The sequence below is a fragment of the Hemiscyllium ocellatum genome, chromosome 1 (genome assembly GCF_020745735.1).
Source record: "Hemiscyllium ocellatum isolate sHemOce1 chromosome 1, sHemOce1.pat.X.cur, whole genome shotgun sequence".
NCBI lineage: Eukaryota > Metazoa > Chordata > Chondrichthyes > Orectolobiformes > Hemiscylliidae > Hemiscyllium > Hemiscyllium ocellatum.
Window position 1 is genome coordinate 37854825 of NC_083401.1, and position 23466 is coordinate 37878290.

The window sequence follows — 23466 nt, forward strand, 5'->3', positions numbered from 1 at the left end:
CTGCCTTTAGCCCCACCAGTTTCTCTCATATTACTTATTTTGTGCTGGTGTTCGTAATCAATTCCTCCCTGTATTTTTTTTAGTATCAATGGGATGTTTGAATTATCTGTTTAACTTCTCTGCTATTTCCTTGTTCCCCAAAACCATCTCTCCAGATTCATTTTCTAAGCGCCTATGTTCACTTTGGCGTGTCTCTTCCTTTTTATATATTTTATTGTCAGTTTTTATATTCCTCACTACATTGCCCTCATAGTTTATTTTCCCAGTCTTTATTATCTTTTTAGTCCTCCTTTGCTGGATTCTGAATTTATCCCAGTCTTTGGGACTATCACTGACTTTCACCTCCTTTTTGCTTTTTGTGTCAACTTAATACTCTCCTTAACTTCCTTGGTTAGCCATTTCTCTCTGACAATCTTTCCTCTTTACTGGAATGTGTTTTTTACTGAGAGCCATGAATTCCCTCCTTAAAATGTCTGCCACTATTTGCTTCCTGTCTTTGCTGCTAATCTATCAGTCCAGTTCACTTTAGCCAGTTCTATCCTCATTTCTTGTCATTCCATTTATTTACGTAAAATACAACTGTTTCCAATTGAAGATTCTCACTCTTGAACTGAGTATTGAAGTCTAGCATATTATGATCATTATTTCCTAGTGGATCTTTAACTCAAAGCTCATTTATTAAATCTACCTCATTCCCCATTACCAGATCCAGGACAGTCCCTTTCCTGGTTGGCTCCATGATACAGTGCTCAAGGAAACTATCCCTAATGCATTCTGTAAATTCATTGTTGCAGCTACCCTTTCCAAACTGATTAACCCAATCAATATTAAGAATAAAACCACCCATAATTGCTGCTCTATTTTTTTACATGCTGCTATTATTTGTTGATGTATAGCCTTTCCCACAGCATGGCTGACGTTTGGTGGTCTGTACACTACTCCTACCAATGTCTTCTTGCTGATTTTTACCTCCCCACATCATTTCATCTAGATCATCTCTCACAACTGTCCTCATTTCATTTTTTATTCTCAGTGCTACCCCACCATCTTTTCTATCCCTTCTGTCACTCTGAAAGGTCAAATATTCTTCAAAGTTAAGCCCCCAAGTTTTGATCTCCTTGTAACCATGTCTTTGTAATGGCTATGAGATCACATTCAGTTACATCAATTTACGCTGACAGTTTGTTGACCTTATTTTGAATGCTTTGTGCATTAGGGTAAAATATCTTAAAGTTTATTCTATTATTGAGCTTGACTGCACTTTTACAGCACCTATGGAAAAAGTTAGGCTCATTTTCAATGTTTTTGTTATTCAAGATGGGAGGATCAAACAATAAATGAGTTTGAGATAGAAGCTATTAATTGGGGAACTATGGCACAGAACTTTTTGTAATTGATACTTAATTGAGAGAAGCCACCAAGGTATGGAAAATGATGAAAGATTCTTGCACAATGCAAGGAAAACTATTCATCTGAGGCCGATTAGCGATGTGCAATAAATGGTATGAAATGATTTGAAAAACAGAAAGAGAATGTTATTTAAATGGTGGTATATTGGGAAATATGGATGTGTAAAGGGATGTAGGTATCCTTGTACCGGTCAGTGAAAGCAGACTAGCAGGTGTAGCAAATAATTAGGAAGGGAAATGCTATGATCTTCAATGCAAGAGGATTTAAGTTCAGAAATAGGGATACCTAACTGCAAATATGCAAACCATACCTGGAGTATTATGTCCAGTTTTGGTGTCCTTGCCTAAGAAAGGCTATACAGAGGAACCTCAATTATTCGGCATTCTGTTATCAGAATATCAGATTGTCTGGCAAGATTGCAATGTCCCGATGCTCAGCTAAACTATGTTATCTGGCATTTGATTATCCGGAATTCAATTAACCGAACGAAATACTCCCCACCCGTGTCCTTCAGATAATCAAGGTTCCTCTGTATTTGCCATAGAGGGAATGCAGCAGAGGTTCACAAGGCTGATACTAGGATTGTCATATGAGAAAGATCGGTTCAAATGGGCCTGTATTCATTAGAGTTTAGAAGAATGAGAGTGGATCTGTTTGAAACATATCAAATTCTAATAGGCTGGACAGACTGGGTGTAGGGAGGATGTTTTCCCTGGTTGGGAAGTTTGGAACAAGGGGTCATAGTGTCAAGAAACAGTCTCAGGATACAGGTTAGACTCTTTAGGACTGAGTTATGGAAACATTTCTCCATAGCAGGGCGGTCAACCTGTGGAATTTTAAAAAAGGTTAAATATAAAACTATGTGATGACTTTTGAAGAGTTTAAGCTTCAAGTTATACAATGGAATTCAATTTAAATTATGTTGAAAGATACCAGAAATGGTAAGCTTGGCAAACTGACTGCTTTTTCATTTATTTATTCCTGAGACGTGGGCATTCACTTTTTATTTATTGGCCATTCCTAAATGCCCCTCAAACGTGTAATTTTAGTCCATTAAAATATAATGGTAAGCAGAGCAATTTTAGAAGAACAAATTTAGTCTTTCATAGTGCAATTTTAGAATTTCTGATTTTATAAAGCATTGTTAGAAACACTGCACTCATTCAATCTTCAGACATAGTAGTCACAGCCCATTGAGTAATTGTGTCATTAATGTTTTTCTATCAATTATTCGATGAATGTAATGCCTGCCAAGTCAGGCATATAGTGTGAGAAAATGAAACACTTCAACATTGTACATCCTTCCATTCAGTATCAGACTCAGAATTCCTAGATCATGATCACAGACAGAATGCAGATTAAATTCTCTGAAATACATGCTCTCGATAAATCTTCAACCATAGTTTCCAAGAACCACACTTAGCTCCCAACTGACATTATATTGAGGAAACATAGAAAATAGGAACAGGAATAGTCCATTTGACCCATCAACCCCAATCTGCTATTCAGTATGATCATGGTTAATCCTCTATCTCAATGCCATACTCATGTTCTCTCCCCATACTCTTTGATAATTTTAGTCTCTGGAATTCTATCTATTTCTTTCTTAAATATATTTAGTGACTTGGCCTCCACAGCCCTCTGCTGTAGAGAATTCCACAGGTTCACCACCTTCTGAGAGAAGAAATTTCACCTTATCTCAATCCTAAATGTCCTACTGCCTAATCTAAGAGTGTGACCCCTTGTTGCAGACCCACTCCAGGCCAGGGAAAATATTATCTCTGCATCCGATCAGTTCAGCCTGTTAGAAGTTTACACGTCAATGAGATTCCCTCTTGCTATTCTAAGTTCCTGTAAATAATGCCCCACACATCTCAATCTCTCGTCATTGAATAAACCTGTCATTTCAAGGGGCAGTCTAGTGGCTAGCATAAGTATTGGCAAGTGTTGAATTCTAGTGTTGAACCCAGCTGTGTTAATTAGAATCTAGGTTAAAACTGCTCAAATACTTTTCAGGCACACTAGTTTTAGAGAAAAGAAGTTTGGGTTTTCATCTAACCAAAGTCCCAGAGATAAAAGATTAGGTTTTCTAAATGTCTCCTGCCACCCAATTCCTTGCAAGTACATGAATTTTTTTTAATATGATTCATTTTTGACTAGATGTCAATAGGTCAAACTCATAGAAAATGGGGTTAGATTTGCCTGAATGGTTTTTGCCTGCCCTCGATGTCACTTCCTCTAGTGTTGTTGTATTACTTTGTAGACGGACACAGGAAAGAGCTCCTCCTTATCCCCACCGTCTCCGAGCAGGTTTTGACTTCAGCAACCACCTCCATCCTGCTTCAGCATTGGGAACACAGCCCAGGTACCTGACTGAAGGCACTGACTGGTAAGTCCCAGGCATGTTTCACATGCCTTATTGATTTGTTGTTGTGAAGACTAGACGGGTAGACCTTGTGCTAGTCTGTTCTTTGATTCAAGATAATATTTTGTAAAGACTGATAAATGGAACTTGCACCATTCTTACACAAATGCTAACTTTTTGATATCCACAGCTCTGCCTTTGGTTGAGTCAAACTGCAAAACCGTGGATTAGTGCTTCATTTAAAATATTGTCATAAAAACATACAAGGATTTCACTGCACTTCGGATGCTGCCTGAACTGCTGTGCTCTTCCAGCACCACTAATCCAGAATAAAAACATACAAGTCCAGTCAGCATTCTGATATTATTGGACAGTACAATTTCCAGTCACACATTAAAGTCAGTTAGTTATTAAAGTACTCTTCGTAGAAAGTTAACATTGAAGGGCAACAATAGATGCACATTATATGGCTGACTCCTTAAAATCAAATTAAAATAGTTACGAAATGATGAATTGAAAAACTCAGTGCAAGGTTAGAGTAATTGGACATTAGGAGCTCAGAAGTTACATAGTGGTTGGAATGAGATATGTAAATATGACCTAGTGTCAAACATTTTCTCCTTCATTGTGTTTTCTGTCCTGGTTGGTATGAGCTAGCTATGTATTTTTCAGTATTGGTCGATGTGTTTGCCATGAACAGAGAATAATTCATTTTGAGGGGTAGGAGCTACTTGTATATTTAGATATTTGAATGCTATGTCTGGATGGGATTTCTATATTTGTACAGAAATGTCCTTTGTGGGAGTCTGTCCTTCAGATTGGTATAAAGTGGGCAAAGTTTTTGCTAAAGGAAAGATAATACAGAGCTGTCAAGATGAATGAAATGAATAAAGTATTGAAAGGTGGATACAGACAGACATGAAAATAGGAGCAGAAGTAGGCCATTTGGTCCTTTGATCCCATTCCATCATTCAGTGTGATCATGGCTGATCATCCAACTCAGCATCCTTTTTCCCCATACACTTTGATTCCTTTAGCTCTTTCATGAAATTCTTTCATGAAAACATTCAATGTTCTGGCCACAAGTGCCGTGGCAGAGAATTCCATAGGCTCACCACTTGCTGGATGAAGGAATTTCCCTCAACTCAGTCCTAAATGGCCTAATACACAGACTGTGACCTGATAGTTCTCTCAATACTTTGAAGAGGTGAAGTTGACTGAATTTGATCTTAGTTTGCAATTTGCCTTTTTATTTTGGGTCAATGTGCTCATGCCAGCATTCTATACCCAATCATTGTTTTTCTCCAACATGGTTTAGTGTAGGTGGTGTATTCACAATGGGTATGATGATTTCCTAGCCATTAGTTGAGTTGACAAAATCTGAAAAAACACAATATTTGCATCTCTGCAGTTATCATTTTCTCTTGATGCCTATTTGTTATTTTTGAAGGGATATCAGTGTAGAGGCTGGTTTGCCCCATACTCAGTACCAGCCCCTCCCAGTACATCGTTTACACCATTACCTAGCAACACCCAGGATACATCATTTCTCTCGAAGTATGTCTTCAGCATCTGTGGTAAGGATTACTCTGCTTTGTTTTGGTTTATGCTCAATGTTGGCTACTCTTTCATTATTGCTGTTATTGTAGATACTTTCTAATCAACCTCTTCAGAAATTGTATTAAATACCTCTGGAGCAGGTGGAACTTTGAACCCAGGCTTCCTGGCCCAGAGATGGGAGCAATACCACTATACCACAAGGCTTATTGCATGCTTGGTGAGGGGAAATGTCAATAGGTGCATGCCCTTTACATCATGGCAACATATTTCAATAATGCAGTGCCACATGGCTTTTCATGGAGCTGCAGGCAAACACTAAACATGGATTTATGTTCCAACAATACCCTGTCAATTTATGCAGCTCCCTGATGCCTTAATGAGTTGGTGGAACCAGTTTGTAACAACTCTACAGACCCACGATCACAGTTTTGGTTTCCATTCCAGGTTAGTAGATGGTCTTGGGTTTGGTGGCACTGGTTACCCACAGGTGAAATGCTGACAGTGGTGTATTGAACATGTTGCATGATGAGGAAAACCCGCGCTAATGTTCTGGGTTCATGGGTTCAAATACCATATAGTTAATTCAATTCATAAAACCTAGAGCTGACAGCTAACCTCAGTAATGGTGACCACAAAATTACCATTGATTGTTGGAAAAAATTTGCTGCCTTTATCCAGTACAGCTTACATATGTCTCTTGATCGTGCTCTGATATGGCGTAGCATGCCAATAGCCAATAAATGCTCAATTGCCAGTGATGCCTATTTCCCATGAAAAAGGAATAAAGAAAAATAATCTTTGGTTGGAAATCCTCAGTTGGAGAGAAGAGATGAATCAGGTTTCCTGAGCTATTTTGGACTTTGCTAGAAATGTGCGTATGTTAGTTTGAGGACAGGATTGAGCTCAGCTGCAACACCTAACCACCTCTTCTTTTGGTTGAAATATTACTGTTTGGACTCATAGCTAAAGAGTGCTGAGCTACAGAATCATAAACCTTCCAAACAGTTACCACTTGGTAGAGAGAGGAGTGTGGGCGAAATTTGGCAAATCAAATAAAGTTCTCTAGCCACCTTCGTAGCAGAGAATAGCTACCTCACTTCAGATCACAAATTACGATCACAATAGCGGGACCGTTCTGGTCTCTAAAGCTCAGTAGATGGTTATTTATTCATCCTTAATAATAAAAGTCTGTGTTTTCCAGATTATTCCTGACTTGAGGAATTACTCTTATCCACAACTTCATCTATTGGCTCTGCAAGGGTTAAATGGGGGTCGGCAGAGTCCTGCTGTTAGGGAAAGTTATGAGGTGCGTCACATTATGTTCAAAGATATTCAGAGAGTTTGCTTATTGTTGTCTTTGACTTTTTACTTGGGTTTTGCAGAAGATTTCTTGGTATGCACACTTTACCTTTAAAAAACTTCACCTTTAAGGAGTATGCAGTATGTACAGGTCGTTCTGCACATTTTGTTAACACAAGTTTACTGCAATGCAATTGACAAATTGGGGATACTGTTTCTAAAGCATGAACTTTGAAAACATGTAACGTGATTATATCACAAACACTTTAAGTGCTGTTTCTAAAATGTGATTTTTCTATAATGGAGGGTTGCACAAGAATTTCACAAATAGAAATCAGTTATGTTTGCTTTATAACTCTATTATGTGTTCTACTGTTTTAAACAATCTAACACTTGAAAAATTGTTGAGTGATTGATTATTAAATCATTATTTTATTAAAAAACAAGCAATTTATGAGGGCGTCCCAGCTGTTAGAACTTGGTCGGAGTTCCATGGTAGCCTTTGCTACGCTGGGAGAAAGTGAGGGCTGCAGATGCTGGAAATCAGAGCTGAAAATGTGTTGCTGGAAAAGCGCAGCAGGTCAGGCAGCATCCAAGGAGCAGGATGAAGAAGGGCTCATGCCCGAAACGTCGATTCTCCTGCTCCTTGGATGCTGCCTGACCTGCTGCACTTTTGCTGCACTGGACCTTGCAACCTAAAAGGTTTGACCAATGTCCACAGAAATAGGAAGACATGGTGAAACCAATGAAGGTAAAACCTCCAGCATGTAATGGTTGACCAATTCCACATACACAATCGTTAGTGTTGGATGGCAAATATGATCATTCTGCCTGGATGCTGCTGATTCAGCAATTGCCAGAGCTTCCTGCAATGCCCTGATCCAGCACTGTCACAATCCATGGAATCAGTCAGACATTAGACAACAGAGCAAGTTCAGATTCATGACTTAATATCGAAGTATCTACAGTGTTTTGATGTAATAGGCAGTTTCAAGGAAGCTGCAACATAGGAAAAATGCAAGCTGCCTCACCATGTAAATGCAGGGTTTAGATCAGTGTGGTGCTGGAAAAGCACAGCAGGTCAGGCAGCATCCAAGGAGCAGGAAAATCGATGTTTTGGGCAAAAGCCCTATATTCCTGCTCCTCGGATGCTGCCTAACCTGCTGTGCTTTTCCAGCACCACTCTAATCTAAACTCTGGTTTCCAGCATCTGTAGTTCTCACTTTTGCCCATGTAAATGCAGGGTCCACTTCAAAGCTAATTTGAGGATTGAGTTAGATATGAACAAGATGGATTCATTGAAAGAGTACAGCAGTACGCAGACTGGTGTAGCTCAATAACATACATCATAAAGAAGGATGGATCTCTGAAAGTATGCATCAATTCCTGACGCCTAATCACAGCTTTGAAATGGCACCCTTACAAAATACCCATTTTGGAAGAAGTTATATCTGAGATTTGCAGATGCAAAGTGCCTCCTGAAGTTCGATGCTAAGCATGGTGACTGGTCAAAACATCTTGTACAGAAGTCCCAGGAGCTCACGACATTTAGTAGCCCATTTAGACGACACAGTTTTTATTGATTCCCCTTCAGGCTGTGTGTTCTTTAAAGGTGACAAGGGCCTCATTACATCATTACACCGGAATGCATCTGTATTGCCAGTGATGTTGCTGGGATGTGAAGAACAAAGCAAGAACACGATCATAATCTGCACGCAGGGAAGGATTGGAGTTCAACATTCAGAGCACATCAACATGTAACAGATCAACCTCATTTATTCCAGGGTCGGCATCTGTCCTCATCCAAGGGAAATAGAGAAGACCAAGCAACTGAAATAGCAGATGGAAGAGTAAAATAAAGCAAAAAGCTGTGGATCTGAAACACAACCAGAAATTACTGGTGAAACGCAGTGGCTGTGGCAGCATCTGTGGGAAGTCTGGTGATGAAGAGTCACTGGACTTGAAATGTTAACCCTGCTTACTTCCCACAGATGCTGCCGCAGCCACTGAGTTTCACCAGCAATTTCTGTTTTTGTACTAAGTGCAAAACCTTCAGCCTTAAAAGAAAACAGAAAGAACAAATTGTTTCAGACGAAAGAGGAATCCCAGATATAAAACTAAAATACTCAAAATGAGCTAGAGGCTTCAAATGAATAAAATAGTAAATACCAAGAAGATCTGAACCACTAGAAATAACTTGAGGAACAAAATCAGTCAATGGCTTATCTAGAATAAATCCACATCAAGAGAAACACACTCTCGAACATCTGCAGACAATGAGAAAAAGCTTGATAGCACAAATAACAATAACAAACAATAAACCTGATGACTGTGGAAATAAACAACATTTCCAAAGTTACCATCATGGAATCTGGGTGTGTGAACAGATTATCCATATGTTATACAGACTCATAGGCTCACTTGTTATTGCAAATAGTTAAACATGTGTTTGAAAGGAAAGTGTCATTGTCTTTAAGAAATTTTACCTTTAAGGAGTCCACATGTTATGTGTACTGTTGTGACTGTCTGCCAGTTAGAGTCATAGTGTCATAGAGATGTACAGCACGTAAACAGACCCTTTGATCCAACTCACCCATGCTGACCAGATATTCCAACCTAATCTAGTCCCACCTTTCAGCACGAGGCCCATTTCCCTCCAAGCCTTTTCTGTTCATATACTCATCCAGATGCCTTTTAAATGTTGTAATTGTACCAGCCTCCACCACCTCATCTGGCAGCTCATTCCATACGTGTACCATCCTCTGTGTGAAAAAGTTGTCCCTTAGATCTCTTTTATATCTTTCCCCTCTCCCCTAAAGCTATGCCCCCTAGTTCTAGACTCACCCCATGCCAGGGAAAAGACTTTGTCTATTTATCCTATCCATGCCCCTCAGGATTTTGTAAACCCCTCAGCCTCCAATGCTCCAGGGAAAACAGCCCCAGTCTATTCAACCTCTCCCTCTTGGTCAAATCCCCAATCCTGGCAACATCCAACATCCTTCCGATAGGAAGGAGACCAGAATTGCATGCAATATTCCAAAAGTGGCCTAACCAATGTCCTGTACAGCTGTAACATGACCCCCCAACCCCTATACTCAATGCTCTGACCAACAAAGGAAAGCATACCAAATGCCGCCTTCACTATGAGGTTACAAGATGTTCTTACAGAAATCAGTTGGTTTGCTACACTGTCTGTTTTCCAGTCTGAACTATAGCTGAACTTAGAAGGCTCAATGCAGAATGTAAATACTGAAAGTGGAAATGTTTTACCTTACATACAAACACATTAAAAGGAAATGGTGTTATATTCATGTCCAGTTTCCAGCTGAATTTGAGTTCATTGTAATCTCAGTTTTAAATATTTCACTGTTATTGACAGCCATGGAAATATATCGTTACAAATCACACAACACCAGGTTATAGTCCAACAGGTTTAATTGGAAGCACACTAGCTTTCGGAGCGACGCTCCTTCATCAGGTGATAGTGGAGGGCTCATTCCTAACACAAAATTTATAGCAAAAATTTGCAGTGTGATGTAACTGAAATTATACATTGAAAAATTGATTGTCTGTTAAACCTTTCATGTTAGAATACAGTGATAGTTTCACTTCTTTCACATGAAAGAAGTGAAACTATCACTGTATTCTAACAGATGCCCTCTTCTAGGGCAGTGACCATAATATATTAGAATTCACCCTGCAGCTTGAGAGGGAGCAGCTTGAATAAGATGTGATGACATTAGAATTGATTAAAGACATGAGGAAGGAGCTGGCCAGAGTTGACTGGAAGGGGAGCCTGGTAGGGAAGATGGTGGAGCAGAAGGCAGGAATTTCTGGGAGTAATTTGGGAGGCACAGCAGAAATTCATCCCAAGAAAGAAGAAATGTACATGGTGGCACAGTGGTTAGCACTGCTGCCTCACAGCACAAGAGACCCGGGTTCAATTCCTGCCACAGGCAACTGTCTGTGTGGAGTTTGCACATTCTCCTCTTGTCTGTGTGGGTTTCCTCCTACAGTCCAAAAAAAATATGCAGGTTAGGTGAATTGGCCATGCTAAATTGCCCATAGTGTTAGGTGAAGGGGTAAATGTAGGAAAATGGGTCTGGATAAGTTGCTCTTCAGAGGGCTGGTGTGGACTTGTTGGGCCGAAAGGCCTGTTTCCATACTGTAAGTAATCCAATCTAAAAAAAAGGGAGAATGAGGCAACAATGGCTGACAAGGGAAGTCAAGGGATGGCATAAAAGCAAAAGAGAAAGCAAAAATGTGATGAGGATTAGTGGGAAACCAGAGGATTAGGAGCCTGTAAAAACCAGCAGAAGACAACTAAAAAAGCAAAAAGTTGGTGAAGATGAAATATGAGAGTAAGCTAGCTAGTAACGTAGGAGAAAACTACCAGAGGCTTTTTTTTTAGAAATTTAAAAGAGAAAAGAGTGGACATTGGGCTGCTGAAAATGAGGCTGAAGAAGTAACAATGGCAAACAAAACAAAGGCATAGGAACTGAATAGGTACTTTGAATCAATGTCACAGTGGAAACCACCAGCAGCACACCAGAACTTCAACAAGGTCAGGGGCGGAAGTGAGTGTCATGGCCATCACTAAGGAGAAGGTGCTGGGGAAGCTGAAAAGTCTGAAAGTGAATAAATCAACCAGACCAGATGAAGTGCACCCTAGAATATGCAGGGGATAGCTGAGGAGATTGAGAGGCATTGGTAGTGATCTTTCGGGGTCCCAGAGGACTGGAATGTCACTGGCTAACATAAAATTTCTGTTTAAGAAGGGAGTGAGGCAGAATACTTGGAATTATAGGCTGGTTAATCTGACCTTAATAGCTGGTAAGATTTTAGGGTCACAAAATGTGGCTCTGTAAAAGAACAGCAGGTCAGGCAGCATCCGAGGAGCAGAAGAGTTGATGTTTCGGGCGTAAGCCCTTCATTAGAAATGTAGGGGCTCCCAAGGGGGCTGAGAGATAAATGGGAGTGGGGGTATGGCTGGAGGAAGGTAGCTAGGAAGATAATAGGTGGATGAAGGTGGGGGTTGATGTGATCGGTCAGAGAGGAGGGTGGAGTAGATAAGTGGGAAGGAAGATGGACAGGTAGGACAGTTCAAAAGGGTGGTGTTGGGATGGAGGGTTGGATCTGGGATAAGGTGAGGAGAGGGGAGATGAGGAAACTGGTGAAATCAACATTGATTCCGTGTGGCTGACCACTTCAACTCCCCTTCCCACTCCGCCAAGGGCATGCAAGTCCTGGGCCTCCTCCACTGCCAAATCCTAGCCACCCCAGGCCTGGAGGAAGAATGCCTCATTTTCCGCCTTGTGACCCTCCAACCACACACAATGTCAATTCCACCAATTTCCTCATCTCACCTCCCCTCATCGTATCCCAGATCCAACCCTCCAACTCAGCTCCTCCCTCCAATCTGACCTATTAGCATCAACCTCCACCTACATCCACCTTCCTAGCTACCTTCACTCCAGCCCTACCCTCTTCTATTTATCTCTCAGTCCCCTTCCCCCCCCCCCACTGCCCCCACATTCCTGATGAAGGGCTTATGCATGAAATGCGACTCTCCTGCTCCTCGGATGCTGCCTAACCTATTTTCCAGTGCTGCACTTTTTGACTTTGATCTCCAGCACTTGCACTCCTCACTTTCTGTAAGATTTTAGAGTCCATTTTTAAGGATGAGATTGTGGAGTATTCATAAATGCATGGTAAAATGGGGCTGAGTGAACTTGGCTTTATCAAAGGGGTAGATCTCTTAGAATTCTTTGAGGAAGTAATGAGCAAGTGAGATAAAGGAGAGCCTGTGGACTGATCTATTTGAATTTCCAGAAGGACTTTGATAAAGTGCTCTACAGGAGGCTGCTAAATAAGATAAGACCCCATGGTGTTAGGTTAAGGTACTGGCATGAATAGAAGATTGGCTAGATAGAGACCTGGTTAGGGTGTATGTGGAGAAGATTTTTCCATGAGTAGGAGAGACTAGGGCACAGCCTTAGGGTGATATGACAACCCTTTAGAACTGAAATGATGAGGAATCTGTGGAACTCGCTGCTGTAGAGGCCAAGTCATTTAGTATCTTTAGGACAGGAATAGACAGGTTCTTGATTAGGAAGGAGATCAAGATTTATGGGGAGAAGGCAAGAGAATGAAGTTGGGAAATATATCAACCATGATCAAATGGGCCAAATGGCCTAATTATCCTTTTATATCTTATGGTACTATGGTCATATGTACCACCCTGGATATGTAGAACTTTGAATACATATGGACACAGATAATTCTGTGTTCCATGAACATGATGATTTCCATGTAGCCATCAGTCTGAAGAAACTACAGGCCTGGCATGAGGTGTGGTTAGATAATATGAAGACTGCCTCAACCATCTTCCAGGTTAATAGGAAGTAGTTTTAAAAAATCCATTAAAAGGTTAAGAGTTATATTACCTCATAGTCTGGCTGAGATGTTTACTCTTACTTTAAAGGAGGAAAGAGTTTATTAAAATTGCAAAAAAAAATTGAAATTTCAAAATGAGTGACTGCTCATGACAAACACTCCCAGATTTCAACTAGGCAGAAGTGGGTACTGGAAATTAGAGTCAAGATTAGAATGGTGCTGGAAAAGCACAGCAGGTCAGGCAACATTCCTGATGAAGGGCGTTTGTCCAAAACATTGATTTTGCTGCTCCTTGGATGCTGCCTGACCTGCTATGCTTTTCCAGCACGACTCTAATCTTGACTCCCAGATTCCACATGAGTGACTAACAGTTACTGGGACAGTCCTAGATTTTAACTCAGAGAGAAACAAAGCATTATTGTTATTCTAGGCATCTTTTTGGCCCTGAATCCACAATGGCAGATTGACATGGTGTGAAAGCCATGGTGACATCAGGCATTATGCTTAACCCTTGTGAATATGTTAATGTCATAATATATTGTGTTTTGCTGGTTTCAGGAACTGTTACAACTAGAGGACAGACTCGGTTCTGTGAACCGTGGAGCAATGCAGAATGTGATCGAGAGGTGCACCTTCCCACACAAGTACAAGAAGGTGAGAATGGATCCTACAAACAGCTACTTGAGCCATTCAACGTTTTTGTTGCACTACCTTCATTTATGATCACAGGAGAGATGTACGGAAAATTGAAAGACAAACAGTGGGGGTGTGCTTGTTACTGGATTGGGTTAAGGAATGTGATAATAATGAGATTGACTAGAAGGACAGAGTGATGGAGCGAATGTGAATGGAGTAGGGGTATGAGTCTGAAAGAATATGAGAGAGGATCTAAGTAGCAGTCTGGAGAAGAAAATGGAAGAAACGTCTGAGAGATGGAAGAAACTTAGAAAGAAATAAAAGATGAGGACAGGATAAAGGTATGAGGAGACTTCAGGATCAGATGAGAAAGTAACAGTTCAGAGGGCTTCAGAGGGAATGAGGAATGTTTGGTAGTTTGTTGCTAAAAGGACAGTGATAGGTATAGAGTTAGAAATGGGTGGGGTGAATGTGAGCCATGATGTTGGAATTAAAAGGTGTCTATCACTGTATAGCTGACTTTCTAATGTATAGAATATCAGGCTAATGTATGCAATTCAATGTCCTGTTAAATTGAAACCTTGATTTTGAAATCTTAAAATGTTTCACAGCTTTAAATGTTCAATAAGTATTCATTGTGCTTCCTGTGCTAAAGAAGCACGTAGGATGGAATCTTGTACCTTGGTACCAGATTGAAGGTTTGGAAGATCCTGAGGGAAGAGCCTTAGTGAATTTCTACAGTTCATCTTGTGGCTCGTACACTGCTGCTACTGAACATCTGTGGTGAAAGGGGTTTAACTTGAAGGTGGTACCAATTAATAGGGCTCCTTTTTCCTGGATAGTGTCAAGCTTCTTAAGAGTTATTGGAGCTGCACTCATCCAGGCAGGTGGGGAGTATTCCATCACACTCCTGACTTGTGCCTTGTAGATGGTGGATGGGATATGAAGAGTCAGGAAGTGAGTTACTCACCACAAGATTTTTAGCATCTGATCTGATCTTGTAGCCACAGTGATTACACAGTTAGCCTAGTTTCTGGTCAATGGCCAGGATATTGATGGTGAATAATTCAATTATGGTAATGCCATTGATTGTTAAGGATGATGGCTACATTATTTCTTTTTGGAGATGGGCATTGTCTGATGCTTTTGCAATGTAAATATTACTTACCACCTATCAGCCCATCTATCTATTTAGTGTCATACAGTCATAAAGAAGTACAGCACGGAAACAGACCCTTCGGTCCAATTCATCCATGCTGACTGGATATCCTAGACTAATCTAGTTCCATTTGCCAGCACTTGGCCCATATCTTTCTAAATGTTTCCTATTCATACACCCATCCAGATGCCTTTTAAGTGCATCAATTCCTCTGGCAGCTCATTCCATACATACACCACCCTCAATGAGAAAAAGTTGCCCCTGCGGATAGGAAGGAGACCAGAATTACATACAGTATTTCACAAGTGGACTAAGCAATGTCCTATACAGCCACAGCGTGACCTCCTGACTCTTATACTCAATGCTCTGACCAATAAAGGAAAGCAAACCAAATGCCTTCTTCACTATCTACCTGTGACTCTACTTTCAAGGAATTATGAACCTGCACTCCAAGGTCTCTTTGTTCAGCAGTACTCCCCAGGACCTTACCATGAAGTGTACAAGTCCTGCTCTGATTTGGAGGTACTCTGATTTGCTTTTCCAAAATGTAGTACCTCACATTTATCTAAATTAAACTTCATCTGCCACTCCCTAGCCCATTGGTCCATCTGATCAAGATCCTGTTGTACTCTGAAGTAACCATCTTCACTATCCACTACACCTTCAATTTTGGTGTCATCTGCAAACTTACTAAGTATACTACCTCTGTCCACATCCAAATAATTTATATAAATGATGAAAAGCTGTGGACTCAGCAGCTATCGTTGTGGCACTCCACTGGTCACAGGCCTCCAATCTGAAAAACAACACTCCAACACCACCCTCTGTCTTCTACCTTTGAGCTAGCCATCTGTATCCAAATGGCTAGTTCTCCGTGTATCCCATGAGATCTAACCTTGCTGACAAGTCTCCCATGAGGAATCTTGTTGAAAGCCTTACTGAAATCCATATACATCACATCTACTATGCTGCCCTCATCAATCCTCTTTGTTACTTCTTCAAAAAACTTAATCAAGTTCACAAGACATGATTTCCCACACACAAAGCCATGCTGACCATCCCTAATCAGTCCTTGCCTTACCAAATATGTGTACATCCTGTCCCTCAGGATTCCCTCCAACATTTTGCCGATGTCAGGCTCACCGATCTATAGTTCCCTGGTTTTTCTTTACCACCTTTCATAAATAGTGGCATCATGTTAGCCAACCTCCAGTCTTCTGGCACATCACATGTGACTATGGATGATACAAATATCTCAGCAAGGGGTCTAGCAATCGCTTCCCTAGATTTCCACAGGGTCCTAGGGTACACCTGATCAAGTAGTCCTGGAGATTTATCCACTTTTATGCATTTCAAGACATCTAGCACCAACTCCTCTGTAATATGGATATTTTTCAAGATGTCACATTCTATATCTTCCATGCCTTTCTCCACTGTAAACACTGATGCAAAATATTCACTTAATATCTCTCCATCTCCTGCAACTCCAGACAAAGGCTGCCTTGCTGATCTTTGACGGGTCCTATTCTCTCCCTAGTTACCCTTTTGTTCTTAATGTATTTATAAAACCCCTTTGGATTCTTCTTAACCCTATTTGCCAAAGCTACCTCATTTCCCCTTTTTGCCCCTCCTGCTCCCTTTATACTCTTCTCAGGATTCGTTTGATCTCTCCTTTTTCTTAACCAGACCCTCAATTTCTTTAGTCATCCAGCTTTCCCTACACCTACAAGCCTTTGCTTTCACCCTAAAAGGAATATACTTTCTCTGAACTCTTGTTATCTCATTTGTGAAGGCTTCCCATTTTCCAGCCGTCCCTTTACCTGAGAACGTCTGCACCACAGTGAGCTTTTGGAAGTTCTTGCCTAATACCATCAAAATTTAGAACTTCAACTTTTAGATCCAGTCTGTCCTTTTCCATCACTATTTTAAAACCAGTAGAATCATGGTTGCTGGCCTCAAAGTGCTTCCCCACTGACACCTCAATCATCTGCCCTGCCTTATTTCCCAAGAGTAGGTCAAGTTTTACACCTTCTCTAGCAGATAATTCCACATACTGAATCAGAAAATTTTCTTGTACACAAATTCCTCTCCATCTAAACCCTTAACACTATGGCAGTCCCACTCTATGTTTGGAAAGTTAAAATCCCATACCATAACCACCCTATTATTCTTATAGATAACTGAGATCTCCTTACAAATTTGTTTTTCAATTTCCCTCTGACCAATTGAGGGTCTATAATACAATCCCAGTAAGGTGATCATCCCTTTCTTATTTCTCAGTTCCACCCAAATAACTTCCCTGGATGTATTCCCAGGAATATCCTCCCAAAGTACAACAGTAATGCTATCCCTTATCAAAAACACCACTCCCCTCCTCTTCTGCCCCCCTTTCTATCCTTCCTATTTGTAGGTTGTTGCATTAAATAATCAGTCTGAAGGGGTTACTGTTCATTTTTCATTGGTACTCATTCTGCTGGTGTCAGTCAGTGACATTCTGCAATTTGTGGAGGCGACAAGGAGTTCTAGTCTCTCCTTCAGAGGCAGCAGATGTATTTGTATTAGCTCCTTAAAGTCTTAGTAATTATGCTTTATGAATTATAACTGTACTAATTACTATCATAAAAAAGACAGATCTGCTCAGAAAGAGGCCATTCAACCGTTAATGTGTGCGAAGTCAATAACCAATATAAAACTAGCTGACCATTCAAGTCCCACCTTCCAGGAGCTGGCCCATAGCCTTACAGATTACGGCGTTTCAACTGTAGTTCCAGGTAGCTTTAAAAGAAGTAGGTGGTACCATAGAAAAGTTAAAAGGTTCGTTCATGCAATAAACCTTCTTTAAGTCTAGTAGATACTCTATGATGGTGTATTCTCTGACGTTAACACTGGACAGCTCCACGACAATGCACAGAGAAAGGAGGATTAGTGACAGCAAACTGTCTCAAACAAACCTTACCCCAGTACCATATCCTAGCGAATACCTCTAGGCACCAAAAATACCACAATGATGATCATAAGGTATTTCTTTGTTTTCCAGATATTTGCCATCTTGGAAAACATATAAATAGATAGTATATTTACCTCTCTGAAAATGGTCATAGAGTCATAGTCATAGAGGTGTACAACATGGAAACAGACCTTTAGTTCCTATGCATATACCTATCCAGATGCCTTTCAAAAGTTGTAATTGTATCAGCCTCCACCACTTCCTCTGGCAGCTCATTCCATATACACAACACCCTTTTCGTGAAAATGTTGCCCCTGAGGTCCCTTTGAAATCTTTCCCCTCTCAACCTAAACCCTAGTTCTGGACTCCCCCCACACCAGGGAAAAGATCTTGCCTATTTACCCTATCCATGCCCTTCATGATTTCATAAACCTCTATGAGGCCTTTGGTGATTTGCTTTTAGAGAAGTTGATTGCTTTACAGTGTCCTCAATTTACTAGTTTCAGATAGTTCTATCAGACCCTCAAACACAGCCAGTATCAAAAAATACTAAACAACTGAGGATGCTGGAAATCAGTAACCCAACCAGAAATTGCTGGAAGAACTCAGATTGTGATACAATCAGTTCTGAAGAAGAGTCACTGGACCCAAGACATTAACTCTCCTTTCTCTCCACAGATGCTTCCCAACCGATTGAGTTTTTACAGCAATTTCTGTTTGTGCAGTCAGTATCATTTTTGCTTTAAATGTATTAGCAATTTGCTCATAATTATATTGCAGATACTGTTCCATGGTAGTGAGTAATCCTATGTTATCAAGCGACTTGGAATTGAATCTGGGTACCAAAGATAAAAGGCATGAAGTTGCAATTAATTTTAAAATGGCAAAATATTCATCATTGTATTCCAGAGAAATAAGCAATTTACTCCATTGTATCAATGAACGCATGGTTCTATTAATTATTATTCTTTCTGCAGAGAATGCAACAGAATCTCAAGGAGCCAAAAGAGGATGAGGAGGAAACAGACCTTGATGAGAAATGTACGATCTGTTTATGTATGCTGGAGGAGGGTGAAGATGTCCGGTAGGTCAAAAGTGAGAGAAATTGCAAAGTGCTAACAGAGTCATAGAGTAAGGCTGAAAATTGTGGCGTTTTACGAAAGTGATGGATGCACTGTCTTATAGAACCATGATTATTCTTACAGGGAACAAGAATCAGTGACAATCTGCAACATCATATGATTGGTGTAAGTTTTGTTACTTCTGTGAAGAATGCATATTATTGACAATGTCCAGCTGAGGCTTTCAAGAGGGCATTGGTTGATGTGACATTGACAAGGTGCAGTGGGTGGATAGGTGGCAGATGCCATTCAATGCAGAGTAGTGTGAAATTATGCACTTTGGTCAGCAGAACATGAAAAGCCTAATAAAATAAGGGGTTTAACTTTAAATGAGGTACAGGAGCAGAGGGACCCGGGGTTGCGTGTGCACAGGTCGTTGAAGATGGCAAGATAGAAGGCAAGAGCATACAGAGTTCTCAGCTTTATTATTACAAGCAGAGAGTAAAAGAACAGGGAGGTGATGTTAAACTTGTACAAAACACTTGTTAGACCTCAATTGGAGTATTCTGGACACCATATTTTAGGAAAGATTAGGGTGTAGATTTGCTCGCTGAGTTGCAGGTTTGATATCCAGACGTTTCATTACCTGGCTAGGTAACATCATCAGTGGCGACCTCCAAGTGAAGCAAAGCTGTTGTCTCCTGCTTTCATGGGGTTCCTGGGGTTTGTGGTGATGTCATTTCCTGTTCGTTTTCTGAGGGGTTAATAGATGGTATCTAGATCTATGTGTTTGCTTATGGCATTGTGGTTGGAGTGCCATAGACTCCCTACCCGGAACACCAACTTACAGACTGGCCAAAGAGCTACACGCAAGTCTGAAATACCTAGTAGTAGAATCACAGCACTCCATCCACTCCACCCAGGAATTCCTAAAAATCATCAAAAACACCAAAATAGAGGAAGACGAAACAATGATCTCATTCAACGTAACAGCACTGTTCACCTCCATCAACATCGACCTGGCAAAGGAAACACCACACATTTAGAAGAGATCATCACACACACTTAACTACACCATCAATCACATTACCAACAAAAACATCATGAAGCTAGTGGACCTGTGCCTCACCACCCATTTCACCTTCAACAACATAATCTACAAACAAACTAACGGCACACCCATGGGATCTCCACTATCAGGATTCATGGCAGAAGCAGTAATGCAAAGACTAGAACAAACAGCCCTACCAACCATCAAACCAAAAATCTGGGTCCGCTACATAGATGACACCTTTGTCATCACAAAATGAAACAAGGTAGAAGAGACATTTAGCATCATCAACAACACCCTCACAGGCATAAAGTTCACCAAGGAGGAAGAAACCAACAACAAACTCGCATTCCTGGACGTCACAGTCGAAAGAAAGAACGACAGAGAACTACAAACCTGCGTTTACAGAAAACCGACAAACACTGACCAAATACTTAACTACACCACCAACCATCCCAACACACACAAACGAATCTGTATCAGAACACTATTCCAATGAACCACCACACACTGCAGCACAGACGAACTTCGGAAAACAGAGGAAAACCACCTATACAACGTATTCAAGAAGAACGGATACTCAAAAAATACAGTCCGCAGATTTCTCAGGAACAAACCATGACAAGCAGACCAAATACAGCCAGAAACCCTAACCACCATACCATACATCAAAGAAGTCTCAGAAATGACAGCCAGACTACTAAGACCCCTCGGAATCCTAGTAGCACACAAACCCACCAAAACTCAAAAGACAACCCATGGACAAAACCAACGTCATCTACAAAATTCCATGCAAAGACTGCCACAAATACTATGTAGGACAGACAGAAAGAAAGTTAGCCACCAGGATACACGAACACCAGCTAGCCACAAAAAGACACGACCCTCACTCCCTCGTAGCCCTACACATGGATGAAAAAAAACTACCATTTCGACTGGGACAACACATCTATCTTGGACAGGCTAAGCAAAGACATGCCAGAGAATTCCTCGAGGCCTGGCACTCCAACCACAATGCCATAAACAAACACATAGATCTAGATGCCATCTATCAACCCCTCAGAAAACGAACAGGAAATGACATCACCACAAACCCCAGGAACCCCATCCAGGACAAACATATAAATAGAAAGCAGGAGATAACAGCTTCGCTTCACTTGGGGGTCGCCACTGATGATGTTACCTAGCCAGGTAATGAAACGTCTGGATATCAACCCTACCGCTTAGCGAGCAAACCTACACCCTAAACCTCAACCTGACCTACAAACCTTCACAAACCTTGCAAAGATGTGAATGCATTGGAGAGAGTGCGGAAGCAATTTACAACAATCTGTCCAGGAACGAGAAACTTCAGCTATGAGGGCATTTTGAAGATGTTGGAAATGTTCTCCTTAGGGAGGAGAAGGCTGACAGGTGATTTGGAGTTTTCAAGATCATGAGTGGGCTGGAAAATATCGATACAAGTTCTCACTTGTTAAAGGGAAAAGAACAAGAGGGCATAGGTTTAAAGTGATGTGAAAATGAGGCAAGAATGATGGGGAGAAAAAAACTCTGTAACATAGCGAGTAGTTAGGATATGAAATGTACTGTAATTATGGTGGAGGTTCAATTGATGCACTCAAATGGACTTTGGATGACTATTTACATAGAAATAGTATACAGAGATTTGGGGAAACCAGTGCAGACATGATGGGTTGAATGGCCTCCTGTGATTCTGTCTGGATAGGATAATTTTCAAGCTGTTTCCAAGGAGAGGAGTGTTGATAATCAATACTTAGGGAGTTAAGACTTAGCGAGGAAGTTAAAGGGATATGACATTATTTATTTATAACCTTAAAGGTTGTGATGATCTGGAAAAGAAGTTAGAAATGGCAGTGGAAGGAATAATTTTAAAAAGGGAACTATTTGTCAGGGAATGGGACACACAAAATAGCTCTCTGGAAGATGAATAGATGATCTTATTTGAATCATTGTTCTCGATTCCATAAGATGAATGAACAGAAGTAGGCCTTTCAGTCCATGAGTCATTCAATGAGGTCATGGCTGATCTTACAATCATCAACTCCAATTTCCTGCCTTTTCTGAGCACTCCAACTCTGGACTCTTTTTTAGATTATTTTCCTCAGTCTTTAAAATTACATAATGTTTGGATTCAAACCTGCAAACCAAACTACTAATCTGGAAACTGTTTCGAACCGAAGTTCGAATGTAATACAAACTGAATTCTGAACCCAAACTCCATCTGAAATCTGTACTTGAATCTCTACTCAGGCTGATGAAAGATTGATAAGTTGGAACTTGTTCAAATTTTAAACATGAAGAACTTTGGAGATTAGCCAATTCTCAAATATGAAGAGGATTTAAAATATGATCGAAAACAAATTTGCACTGAAGGTGATTTCAAAATTCACACCAGATTTAAACATAAGTTAGAAGTGAGATGAGAATGCAGCTAAAATGGATATCAATATGATAGAATAATGGAAGAAAACGTAAGCAACAATCTTAAAATATTGTGAGATCATACAGAAGATAGGGAGTCCATCATGTCATACGACTCTTTGAAAGCATTATTCGATTTCTCCTACACCCTAACTCTTTCCTCATGGCACACAAATGTTTCCATTCCCAAGGGATTTATCAGTCCCTTTTTGTAAATTATTAGTCAATCTGCTACCATGAACCTTAGAGGAACAGCATTCCACATTGGAGCAAATTACTGTTCTAAAACATGTTCAACACAGCTTCCTACTCATTCTTTTGCTAATTCCTTGAAGCTGTATCCTGACCATCCTTTCAATGAAAAAAGCTTCTTTTCACATACCCTGTCAAATTCTGAACAGCTCTATGGAAAAACAGTAAATGGCCTGATCTTGTTCCCATAAAGTAATGTCCTTATGAAGAATTTTGGGTGATTAAGCTGGGAATAGACTATTCAGATTTTGCAATGAAGACTTCATACATGGCCAAAGTATGGCAGTATACTTCAGAAGATGACGAACTGCATGAAGACAATTAAATGGTATAAATCAAACAATAACGAGAATGTTTCATGTGTAGGTCACAGATTACGGATGGTAACATGCTGAGCAGTTAATAGTTTGTTTTGTGTTTTGTTTAGGCGGCTTCCCTGTATGCACCTCTTTCATCGAGTCTGTGTTGACCAATGGCTGGCTACCAGTAAGAAGTGCCCGATATGCCGAGTAGACATTGAAGCACAGCTCTTACCAGACAGCTGATTGAGCAAATGCTCGCAACAGAATTCCACATGAGCAGGAAACACCTTTATCCCACAACATGCCAAGGGGTGGGGAGTTTAGCCTTGTAACCACGCATTGCCTTTTGAGTGTTCTATTTTTGAAACTGCAAAATCTGAATCAAACAATGGTGGCCTTGTGTTAAATGAGGGCTTTAGTCACTTTAGAATAGGGCATGATTGACATAGCCATTTGGACCACTGAACTTTGGGAGCTGGTTCTCCCAGAGGATAGTGGGATTTATCATTCGTATTAGAATTTTTTCTATAATCATTAATGGGCAAGCATATTTTAACTTAAGTTATTCATAAACTTTCAATGTTGC

At 40.5% G+C, this 23466-nt stretch overlaps 1 protein-coding gene across 1 annotated transcript in view; it reads left to right on the forward strand.

The window, feature by feature from the left end:
- ark2ca (arkadia (RNF111) C-terminal like ring finger ubiquitin ligase 2Ca) overlaps positions 1-23123 on the forward strand; it is a 33007-nt gene extending 9884 nt beyond the window's left edge. Inside the window, exons 3-8 of the mRNA XM_060828908.1 lie at positions 3674-3799; positions 5226-5352; positions 6537-6641; positions 13589-13684; positions 18750-18856; positions 23006-23123. Of these exons, the coding sequence (XP_060684891.1) occupies positions 3674-3799; positions 5226-5352; positions 6537-6641; positions 13589-13684; positions 18750-18856; positions 23006-23123 (679 nt within the window). The remainder of the gene's footprint in view (positions 1-3673; positions 3800-5225; positions 5353-6536; positions 6642-13588; positions 13685-18749; positions 18857-23005) is intronic.
- Positions 23124-23466: the final 343 nt, after the last annotated feature.